The 12,976-nt window shown below is 35.3% G+C and overlaps 1 protein-coding gene across 1 annotated transcript; it reads left to right on the top strand.

Moving 5' to 3' along the window:
* Positions 1-3,896: 3,896 nt before the first annotated feature.
* Positions 3,897-10,441, top strand: LOC128647311 (uncharacterized). The gene is given in 2 exon segments (XM_053700095.1): positions 3,897-8,059; positions 10,329-10,441. Coding segments are annotated over 2 exon segments (4,215 nt in total). The 5' UTR covers positions 3,897-3,957.
* The last annotated feature ends 2,535 nt before the right edge of the window (positions 10,442-12,976 follow it).

Genomic DNA, 12,976 nt, shown 5'->3' with positions numbered 1-12,976 from the left:
TAATGTTCAGCATTTATTATGAGAACACAATTTGATTTCACACATAACCCTGCACTTTAATTTAGTAAGGTTGGTATACATCACTCAGTACTTAGGCTTAGTAAGATATCTATACTTATTTAGCAAGGTTTGCACACAATACTTAGAATCCTGATATACCAGAAAGACAATACGTTACCCCCCCCCCCCTACACTCACTTATACACTTAGCTACCATCCTATATTATAAAAGACAAGAGTTTGTCTGAAGCCGTCATGCGCAGTTCAGACAAACTCTTGCCGCTGCACGCGCACCCTTGGCCAGCTGTTCGCACGCGCAACCCACTTAGCATTGTTTGTTAGCACTTTGATTTGAGCCCCCCGCATGCGCACGCGCACGCGAACCTTACCGCACACTCACAAAACTGATTTGAGCCCCATTGTTTGTTAGCACTTTGATTAACCTTACCGCACACTCACAAAACTGAAGCACTTACCGCACACTCACAAAACTGAAGCACCTTACCGCACACTCACAAAACTGAAGCACTTTGATTTGAGCCCCCCGCACGCGCACGCGCACGCGAACCTTTTGAGCCCCATTGTTTGTTAGCACTTTGATTTGAGCCCCTCGCACGCGCACGCGAACCTTAGTCGTTAGCCTACTAGCAATGCCCCCCGCACGCGCACGCGCACGCCAACCTTAGCCGTTAGCCTACTAGCAATGCGAACGCGCATGCGCACGCCAAGCCAACAACGTTAGCCTACTAGCAATGCCCCCCGCACGCGCACGCGCACGCCAACCTTAGCCGTTAGCCTACTAGCAATGCGAACGCGCATGCGCACGCCAAGCCAACAACACACTTAGCCTCAATGCGCATGCGCACGCGCACGCGAACCCACGCGCACGCAACCCTAGCCCTTAAAAGCGTTGCGAGCCATAATACATTGCGCATTTCTATTGCACTGGCACTGAGAAAGGTCTACATTTCAAAGCTCCGCAAAAAAAAAACGACATTTAACCAAAAAACAAAAACCTCTTTACTTTACTATAAAAGAATTGGCTCTTGAACCTCTTTACTTTAGTTTAAAATAATTGGGTCTTCAAATTTAATGCCCTCAGGAAAAAAATTACCTCAGGACTTATGTTGCGCATTTCTTTTGCACTGGCACTGACATTATTTGAAAGCTCTGCAATTAGCAAAAAAAACATATCTACATTTAACATAAAAAAAAAAAAAAAAAAACTTTAAACATTTGCTCTTTAGTTTAAAAAAAAATACCTCACATTTGCTCTTTAGTTTAAAAATTTTAGTTTAAAAAAAAAATTGTTGAAAAAAAAAGTCCCTCAGGAAAAAATTTACCTCAGCACTTATGCAGAGAAAGGTCATTATTTGAAAGATCCGCAATTAGCAAAAAAAAAATATCTACATTTAACAAAAAAAAAAAAAAACAAATTAAAATTTTTAGGACTTATGTATGTGCTACATAGTACATAGTCAAAAAAAATACCTCACATTAGCTCTTTAGTTTACAATTTTTAGTTTAAACAAAAAATTGTTGAAAAAAAAATGCCCTCAGGACTTATGTATGTGCTACATAGCACATATTAAAAACAATTAGCTCACGACTTAGGACTTAGGACTTATGTATGTGCTAAATAGCACATACTAAAAAAAAAAAACCTAGCACATACAAAACAAATATATGCTCATTAAAAAAAAAAAAAAAAAAACATTATTAAGCTCAAAAAAGTGCTCAACACTGTGCTAACAGCACACACAAAATATATATTTTAGGTTTTTTTAAAAAAAGGAATAATAGCCTCTTACAAGAGCACAACACTGTGCTAACAGCACATACAAAAAAAAACAATAATAGCCTCATACAAGAGACCAACACTGTGCTAACAGCACATACAAAAAAAAGGAATAATAGGCTCAGGACTTATGTATGTGCTACATACCACATACTACTGTGCGGATATATTAAAGAGCACAACACTGTGCTAACAGCACATAGTAGTTTAAAAAAAACAAAAAAAAAAAACAACCTTAATAGGATCAAAAAATAAATTTTAGGTTTTAAAAATAAAAAAGGATTAATAGGCTCATAAAAGAGCACAACACTGTGCTAACAGCACATAGAAAAGAAATATTTTAGTCATAAGCTCATAAAAGAGCTCAATACTGTGCTGCACAGCACATATAACATAACTATATTACTTAAAAAGAAAAAATAGGCACATAAAACAGCACAACACTGTGCTGCACTGCACATATAAAAAGTCTCTATAAAAAAAAAAAAAAAAGGAAATTAAGAGCGCCTAATACTACATAAGCAGCATTATAATAAACCCTTTGAAAAAAAAACAAACATATATACTGCATAAAAAAGGCAATAAAGAGTGCCTAATACTACATAAGCAGCATTATAAGAAACATTTTTTAAAAAACATATATACAGAATAAAAAAGGCAAAAAAAGAGCCTAATACTACATAAGCAGCATTATAATAAACTCTTTGAAAAAAACACATATATACTGCATAAAAAAGGCAATAAAGAGTGCCTAATACTACATAAGCAGCATTATAATTAACCCTTTGTAAAAAAAAATCATATATACTGCATAAAAAAGCCAATAAAGAGTGCCTAATACTACATAAGCTGAATTTTAATCAACCTTTTTAAGAAAACATATAAAAACATATATACTGCATAAAAAAGTGTCTTAAAAAAAGGACATAATACAAAAAAAAGAGTGTTTAAAACAAAGTAAAGAGTGACAAACACGCCTAATGTCTACAAGAAAATAAAGAGTGCCTAAGACTGCATGAACAAAAATTAAGACTGCAAAAAACAAAGTTACTAAGAAACCGTAAAAAACATATATACTGCATAAAAAGGCAATCAAGAGTGCCTAATACTACATAAGCAGCATTATAACAAACATTTTTAAGAAAAAATATATATACTGTATAAAAAAGCCCATAAAGAGTGCCTAATACTAATAAACCGTAAAAAACATATATACTGCATAAAAAAAAAGTGTATAAAAAAAGTGCATAAAAAAAAAAGAGTGTTTAAAACAAAGTAAAGAGTGACAAACACGCCTAATGTCTACAACAAAATAAAGAGTGCCTAAGACTGCATTAAAAAAAAATAACACTGCCAAAAACAAAATAAAAAGTGTATAAAACAAAGTAAAGAGTGCGTAAGACTTTGTTAAACAAAATAAAGATTGTCTAAAAAAAAAAAAGTGTGCCTAACATTGCCTAATACAAAATAAAGACTGCCGATCTAACAAAGAGAGTGCCTAAAAGACTGCCTAAAACAAATAAAGACACTGCATAAACAGCATAAAAAAGACAATAAAGAGTGCCTAATACTACATAAGCAGCATTATAAAACATTTATAAAAAAAAAAAACATATATACAACATAAAAAAGGCAATAAAGAGTGCCTAATACTACATAAGCAGCATTATAACAAACCTATTTAAAAAAACATATATACAGCATAAAAAAGGCAATAAAGAGTGCCTAATAATAATAAACCTTAAAAAACATATATACTGCATAAAAAAAAGTAACTACAAAGACGTGCATAAAAAAAAAAAAAAAGTCTTTAAAACAAACTAAAGAGTGCTGCATAAACATAAAAATAGAAAAATGCCTCCTAAAAGAATTTTAACACAGGAAGATGCAGAAAACGTTAAACGCAGAAGAAAAGAAACTCAACGTATACGACGGACACATATGACTGAACAACAAAGGGTAACTCTACGCAAAAAGGATTCTTCAAAAAAACGGATTTGTAGGGCCAATATGACTGCTCAGGAAAAATGTCTCCAACTGGACATGCAAAGATCACGTTCTGCTGCACGTAGAAAAAAAAAAAAAGTACTAACATCACTATCACTAATCAATATAACAAAAGTTATAACCATTCACTATTTAATGAAGACAATGTTCCGATGCACACATGTGGTCAACTTAATGTTTATTGCACATTTTGCATGGCAAAGCATTTTCCAGAGGAACAACCAAGCGATAAGCTTTTTAATAAATGCTGCAATAAAGGAAAAATAACATTACCTCATATACAAATTTCACCACTGATCCAACAACTAATGACTGGACAACACACACATTCAAAGAATTTTATGCAAAATATCCGTTCTATAAATAGTGCATTGGCGTTTGCATCAATGGGAGCAAACATTGCACCACCTCCAGGATATGGCCCATACTGTTTTAGAATAAATGGCCAAATTTATCACCGATCTGGTGCTTTGCATCCAGAAAATGATGATCAACGCAAATTTGCACAACTCTACATTTTGAGTCCTGAGGAAGCTGCGGACCAACGAGCAGCACTAAAAGAAAATTCAGGATGTCACATTGAACTTTTGAGGGAGTTAAGTTCATATATGTCTCAGTATAACCCTTTTGCAAAAGCATGTAAAATGCTCTATGAGGTAGAGCAAGAATGCATCCATGAAGCATCTTTAAATGGAGTTCAAAATTCTAAAGTTTCAATGGTAATTCTGCAGGACAGAACATCAGATTACCGAAGATATAACGTACAAAGAGTTAATGAGGTTGCTGTTATTTTCCAAAATTCTGATGGTGAACCTCCTCTTGAACGTGACCTTCTTATTCATTGCCGATCTACAGATCAAACAAAAAAAACTGAAAGAATAAGTGTTTTAGATCCTAATCTTGAACCATTGCTGTATCCTTTGTTGTTTCCATATGGGGACCAAAGTTGGGGTTCCAATATTGCTCTTAACTACAGGCCAACATCAATTAGTGATGTACAAAGAAGAGTAACCACCAATCCAAGGATAAGAGTTAGCCAAATGAAATACTACTCTTACAGAATTTCAATTAGGGATCAATTCAATCCTTTCCTTAGTGCTGGCAAGTTGACGCAGCAGTACTTTGTTGATGCTTATGTCAAGACTGAGGCCAACAGACTCAACTATATACGTCAAAATCAATCTAATCTTCGCATTGAAAAATATACAGGATTAATGGATTACATTCAAAGTGAGGCTGCTGCACAGGGCCTGATGCCTGGAAAAGCAGTTATTTTGCCATCATCTTTTCAGGGAAGTCCACGAAATATGGCCCAAAACTACCATGATGCTATGGCCATTGTTAGAAAATATGGAAAACCGGATTACTTCATCACCATGACCTGCAACCCTAAATGGCCTGAGATACTTGATAACCTATTAGAAGGTCAAGCAGTGGAGTTCAGACCAGATTTGGTAGCAAGAGTTTTCAATCTCAAATTAAATTCTCTTTTGAATGATATCTTGAACAAACATGTTCATGGAAGTCCTTGCGCAAAAGTGCATGTAATAGAGTTTCAAAAAAGAGGATTACCACATGCTCATATCCTTTTAATATTGAAAGCCGAAGACAAGCCAAATGATGCTGAAACCATTGACACTTTTATATCAGCTGAAATTCCTGATGAACATATTTATCCAAGACTACATGCTATTGTAATAAAGCATATGATACACGGTCCATGTGGATAACATAATTTAAATTCTCCATGCATGGTTGATGGTAATTGCAGCAAGAATTTTCCGAAAAATTTTCAAGAAGAAACTTTAATTAATGTTGATGGATATCCGCGATATTGGAGACAAAAAAATGAGACCACTGTAATTGTCAAAGGGAAAAAAATTGACAACTCATGGGTAGTTCCATATAGCCCATACTTCTGCTTGAAATACAACTGCCATATAAATGTAGAGAGTTGTGTTTCTGTTAAAAGTGTTAAATATCTCTTCAAATATGTATATAAAGGTTACGATTGTGCAAATATTTCCATTAAGGAACATAATACACTACAGCATGATGAAATTCAAAAATTTTTGGACACAAGATATGTCAGTGCTCCTGAAGCTGTTTGGAGGTTGTATGGTTTTTTGATGCACCATCAAACACATACAATAATAAGACTTCAAGTTCATCTTCCAGGCGAACAAGATGTATATTTCCATAATGAAAACGTACAATTAGCTGCAGAAAAGGCACAAGACAGGGATACCACTTTGACAGCATACTTTAAGTTGAATGTGGATAATAATGCGGCACGTGAATTTTTTTACTCTGACATTCCTCAACATTTTGTATTTGATGTAAAAACCCGTAAGTGGAATCCAAGACAAAGAGGAGCAAATACAACAATTGGCAGATTGTATAATGTAAATATTTCATCAGATTTGGAGAGATTTTGTTTGAGGTTACTGCTCTTGCACTTAAAAGGAGCAATATCCTTTAAGGACTTACGAACTGTTAATGGACAAGTTTGTCACACATTCAAAGAAGCTGCCCAAAAGCTTTCACTTATAGATGACGACGCTACATGGGATCTTACACTTAACGAATCAGCATCTCAACAAATGCCTAAACAAATGAGGGAACTGTTTGCTTATTTGTGTATCTTTGTTGTCCCACCTAATGTCCCACAACTCTTTGAAAAATACAAACATCATCTTTATGAAGATTATTCACGTCATGAAGACCACATTGATGATTGCAAAAGTTGCAAAAATTTGGCATTAACAGATATTCAAAATGTTCTCATATTGCATGGTAAACGTTGTGAAGATTTTGGACTACCCAATCCATCAAACTTCATTCCAGAAATGCAATTCATCTATGTTACACAGTTGGAAGCCCAAGTTGGAGCACAACTTCAAGAAGCATTAAACATCGAGCAAAAAGCTGCATTTGACAATGTAATGTCTGCAATTGATAATGAAAATTTACCACACAGATGTTTTTTTATTGATGGACCTGGTGGAAGTGGCAAGACTTATTTATATAAAACATTATTGAGTACTTTACGTGGACGCACAGATGGAGTTCTTCCTGTTGCCTCTACAGGAATAGCAGCTAATCTCCTTGATGGTGGCAGAACTTACCATTCACAGTTTAAGCTTCCAATTCCATTACTGGAAACATCAACATCAAATATGAGAATGACTTCAAAAGATGCAGAGTTCATACGTAATGCTAAATTGCTTATTTGGGATGAGGCCTCAATGACACCCGGTATAGCTCTAAAATGTGTAAATAAGCTCCTTCAGGAAATTATGCAGAACAATAAGCCATTTGGTGGAAAAGTTATACTCCTTGGTGGAGACTTCAGACAAACACTCCCAGTTCTTCCTCATTGCAATAGAACTGCTATTGTGGAAGCTACTATAAAGTTCTATGATCACTGGGATAAATTCAAAATTTTAAAATTGAAGAATAATGTGCGTTCAGTGGATCCAGAATTTAGCAATTGGCTACTAAAATTAGGACAGGGTTCATTAAATAATTCAGAGGGCCTTCCTGAGGATTTAGTTGAGATCCCTTCCAAATTAATATGCCATGATTGTATCATATCTGAAATTTTTGGAAAAAGACTTCTTCCATCTGATCTTCACAGTTTTTCAAAAAAGGCCATTTTGTGTACAAAAAATTGTCATGTTGATCAAATCAATGAGCATGTATTAAATATACTCGATGGTGATGAAAAAATATATCTGAGTTCAGATTCAATTGATGATCAGACAGATGAAGATGCACAAAACTATCCCATAGAGTTTCTAAACGAATTAGCTCCATCAGGAATGCCTCTTCATAAGTTAAAAATAAAATTGGGAAGTATTATTATGTTGCTCAGAAATCTGAACACAAAAAGAGGTCTGTGCAATGGAACAAGATTGATAGTTAAAGATCTTAAGCCAATTCTATTAATTGCAGAAGTACTCACAGGAACAGCTAAAAAAGAAATGGTGTTTATTCCAAGAATAGATTTAGCCCCTGCCAACACTGAACTACCATTCATTTTACGAAGGAGACAGTTTCCAATCAAACTTGCATTTGCAATGACCATCAACAAATCACAAGGTCAAACGTTAGACAAAGTAGGAATATTTCTTCCAGAACCAGTATTCAGTCATGGACAACTTTATGTTGCAATGTCTCGAGTTCGTACATCATCTGATGTCAAAATTAAGATACTTCAAAGTTCAAAGCAAGGAAAGATATTACCAAACAGTGATAAAATTTTTACAAAAAATATTGTTTATAAAGAAATATACTTTAAATAAATAAATAAGTTGTGTATTTTTAATTAGTTAGAAGTAATTTTGTAATATTTAGAGCAACAATATTCTTCATGTACAAATTAAACTTTATTTTAATTTAATTTACTATAAATAAAAATATGACTTTATGTCTACTTTAATGTTTATATCTTATGTTATTTTTTTGAATAAAAAAAAAAAAAAAAAAAAAATCATTTTGGCCCGTGTACACGGGCTTTAACACTAGTATTGTATATTTACACTAAACCCAACTATTTTTTTTCACATATATCACTTTAAATATGGGAATATTCATGGAATTATATATCCGGTCAAGGCATACACTTTAGTCTAATACAATAAGGTTGACACACATCACTAAAAAGCTAGACCCATTTCATTCATTTTATTACATATATTCTTTATCGCTAATCTAAATATGGGAACATTTTAACTGAAATAATACATCCGGTTATTCACAGTCATACATCTCAGTCTACTTTAGTAAGGTTGACATACACCACTTAAATAGCCAGATTCGCTTTATTGCTATTGGTGTCTCCACCATTATATGTTTCAATACAGAATCATTAGTTGTTATAGTATAGAAACTATTTCCATGCATTTACTCTTATATAAGACGACCTCTAATTAAAATGTTCTTTATTGCTATTGGTGTTGCACCAGTAGATGTTATAATGCTACAATACATATATTATTTTAATACATTTAGTCTTGCATAAGACGGCCTCTAATCATAATATCATAGCTAGATCCGTTCTTTGTAACCTGTATTCTGTTACATTTAGAATTGCCTTTATTTTAGTTTTGTTCTCCAGCGAACATGACGTGTTTACAAAAATATAGGAAATGTCTTTATGCCCATTATGCATAATACTTAATATAAGGGTCATATGTTCGTCATATTTTGAATTCAATACGTTCAGAATTGAGTCTTTTTTTTGTGGTGAAAGAGATTCTATTTGTGGAATTTGGGCAATATCAGTGTTTATACCGAGTAAGGTGTTTCGTAGGCCAAAAGTTTTTCTGTTTGGATGTTTGTGTATGGGGAAGAACAAATACTGTTCACTTTTTTCCGTTTTTTTACAGACAATCTAACGTTGTTCAACTTCGATAATGTACACACTAACCTAATGTTGCAAAAGACACTCCTTTCACTAATATGGACCTATCAGGAACTACCCCACAGATGATAAGCTTGCAACCTTACAACTCTACACGGATCGGTTGTTCCGCCCACTCTACAACTCCACACGGATTGGTTGTTCCGCTCACGTGATCCTCCACCGGACCTGAAAGGGAACTTATACATTACGGACTACCTGTTTGAGGACTAACTATTGAGTTCCTTCTGATTGGCTAATACAACTGATGCACATTTTGATTGGTTAAAACTCGGATTGATGCCAGACTATACACAATTAACCGTAACATTTATAAATAATCTTTTAAAACGGCATTTGAATTTTTTTATTTTTTTATTATAGTGATATAAAGAAAATTTTTAAGCTAGTGAAAAAGGAGCCAGCGATATCTGATAGCTGAACCTGGCCAGATAGTTAGTCTGTTGCTGAGATGTATCTTATCTTATCTAGACTAGTGTAATAACAATATATCAACACCAATACATGTTTCTCTATGTAGAATGAACCACATTAACATAACCAACAATAAGATTAGAGTCTAAAAACCAGTATAGATAGCTTATGCATATTGTTTAGGCAAAAATAAAAAATATGTAGAGAACCTGGAAAAAAGACACTTCAATTCTCAGGGGTAATACAACACCAGATGTAAGAAATTTAAAAATATACTCTATCAAGACCTATGTACTAAGACTAGGTCCTATACTAATACAGTTTTTTATCCTAAACTCGTTATCTATCTAGCCTGGTTTATCATAATATAGCAGAATTTATGTACAGATGTGACAAAGCAACATGTATCAGGAAACCCAAAGAATTTTGACTTTTAAAGGATAATGAATTATCCAGAAAAACAATTTTATAATTTTATAATATGCAAATAATAGTATTGCAAGGTATTAACCAAGTTAAGCAGTCTAGGAGAGATCCCTCTAAAGTCTAGAATTAACAAGAAGGATAGTCAATGACTGTATTTATAGCGCTATAGTCTTGAATGAGACCAAACAAGTCCAAGGGATGGCTTGCTCAAAAAAGATACAATATAAAATAGTATCTACAGTTAACATTCACAAGGTATCCATATCGAGGTTGATACTAAATCCAAAATAATGGCTGCAGATACTATCGGTGATAGTGGTATCACACCACCCAGCCTGATGAGGAATACAGATTTTACCAAATTTTAGCAGTACCTTCAGCCAGACACTGTTGCACCACTATACCCTAGGAGGCATTATTACCCCACAATGGGTACTGTGTAACAGCCTGTGTTGCTCAAACGGTTTAATGTACCTCACCAGCATGTGTCACGATCAGCTGCTGCACCGCTCCTGCTTTGTACTTCTGATGTTGATCCACCTCCCAATGATGCGATGCACAGCAACAATGGGAGGATCGGTAAGGAGAGCACTCTTCCTAGCCTGGCGTTATACTAGGTATTCGTTTCCAACAACGGGGCTTTACGAGGCTGTAGAAGTATAGCTGAAGCCATGGAACCCCGGCTCCCTAAGATGCAGCGGACATCAGCAGCGGGAGGATCACTCACATGATTTGAAGAAGGAGAACACATTTTGCGGGTTTGCAGTATCCCGGATACCAGGTATTATCAGACCGGTACTGTAGCTTGTGGCTTGTGGTTTGTAGCTCCGTTAGGTTGCGGCTCTGGCAAACGAGCCTATAGTAGGGCCTCCGTGGACTTCCACCTGCACTGGCAGAATAACCTGGCCCAGCTCCCTAGGGTGCCGCGACACCAACAGCGGGAGAGACGGCAAGGGGGTTAGAAAAAAACAGGTTGCTGCTACTCCATGGTCCACGCCATTCTCAGCGTGCTCTGGTTTACACAACTCCTCCCTTCCGGAAGTCCCGTCACACTCCTATGCTCTCGACTGAAATTTTATAATATTCCAACAATATAAATAGTCTACCACCAATTCGGATTACCTCTTAGATTTTAGATTTAATATTGTATTAACACATTGCACATTGTAAATCCAACTTCCTGTTTCATACAGGAAATTGGATACCATTACTTCTGTATATAAACCGGCTTGTAGACACAGCAATTATACTCAGCTACTTGTTTTTATTATTTTTATCTTGCTCTTAATAAAGACTTGTTAAAAGTTGAAACGCGTTGAGCCAATAAAACATCTTTTTACCAAAGTTGGAAGATTGTTGATACCCTTCTTTGCTGTGACAAGCCGGATTCTCCTTTATATGGAGTAAGTTACTACTTTGTTTTCCTTTATTTACTGGATAACATTTGGTAATTTGAGTCTTCATTTATCTGCAGCCCTATAATAGGCACTTATCAGATCTTAAAACCCTGCATTTACTCCGGGGGAACCTTACTACCTGGAAGCATACTACACCGCAGCTGAACTCCCACAACTTATGGAGTGAGTATACTGCACTCATATTCACTGGTTTTTACATACACCTCAAGACCTTTTTTTCTCTTCATCCGTTAGAGAAAAATTATTCTACAGACCAGCGCCATCTATTTTCCTATTGCCTTTAGTTCGTATTAAGCCTGTCATTAAATCAATTTCTCCTCCTTGGAGTCTTAATTTGGTTTTGAAGGCGTTACAGGCTCCTCCATTTGAGTCTATGCATTCTTTCTTGGAAAGTGTTGTTCCTTTTGGCTATCTCTTCTGCTAGAAGAGTTTCTGAGCTATCTGCTCTTTCTTGTGAATCTCCTTTTCTGATTTTTCATCAGGATAAGGCGGTTTTGCGGACTTCATTTCAATTGTTACCTAAGGTTGTGAATTCTAACAACATTAGTAGAGAAATTGTCGTCCCTTCCTTGTGTCCTAATCCTAAGAATTCTTTAGAAAGATCTTTACATTCTTTGGATGTGGTAAGAGCTTTGAAATATTATGTTGAAGCTACTAAAGATTTCAGGAAAGACTTCTAGTCTATTTGTTTTATTTTCTGGTCCTAGGAAAGGTCCGAAGGCTTCTGCTATTTCCTTGGCTTATTGGTTAAAGCTTTTGATTCATCAAGCTTATTTGGAGTCGGGTAAGACCCCGCCTCAGAGAATTACAGCTCATTCTACTAGATCAGTCTCCACTTCGTGGGCTTTTAAGAATGAAACGTCAGTTGATCAGATTTGCAAAGCAGCAACTTGGTCTTCTGCATACATTTACTAAATTCTACCGTTTTGATGTATTTGCTTCTTCAGAAGCAGTTTTTGGTAGAAAAGTTCTTCAGGCCGCTGTTTCAGTTTGATTCTTCTGCTGATGTTTTAAGTTTTTCTTGTCATAAAAAGAATAAATTTATAATTTGGGTTGTGGATTATTTTTTCAGTGGAAAATGGCTGTATTTTATTTTATCCCTCCCTCTCTAGTGACTCTTGCGTGGAGTTCCACATCTTGGGTATTGGTATCCCATACGTCACTAGGTCATGGACTCTTGCCAATTACATGAAAGAAAACATAATTTATGTAAGAATTTACCTGATAAATTAATTTCTTTCATATTGGCAAGAGTCCATGAGGCCCACCCTTTTTATGGTGGTTATGATTTTTTGTATAAAGCACAATTATTCCAAATTCCTTTGTTGATGCTTTTTACTCCTTTCTTTATCACCCCACTACTTGGCTATTCATTAAACTGAATTATGGGTGTGGTGAGGGGTGTATTTATAGGCATTTTGAGGTTTGGAAAACTTTGCCCCTCCTGGTAGGATTGTATATCCCATACGTCACTAGCTCATGGAG

Source organism: Bombina bombina, chromosome 2 (genome assembly GCF_027579735.1).
Source record: "Bombina bombina isolate aBomBom1 chromosome 2, aBomBom1.pri, whole genome shotgun sequence".
Taxonomy (NCBI): Eukaryota; Metazoa; Chordata; class Amphibia; order Anura; family Bombinatoridae; genus Bombina; species Bombina bombina.
This window is presented reverse-complemented; position numbering and strand designations above follow the sequence as displayed.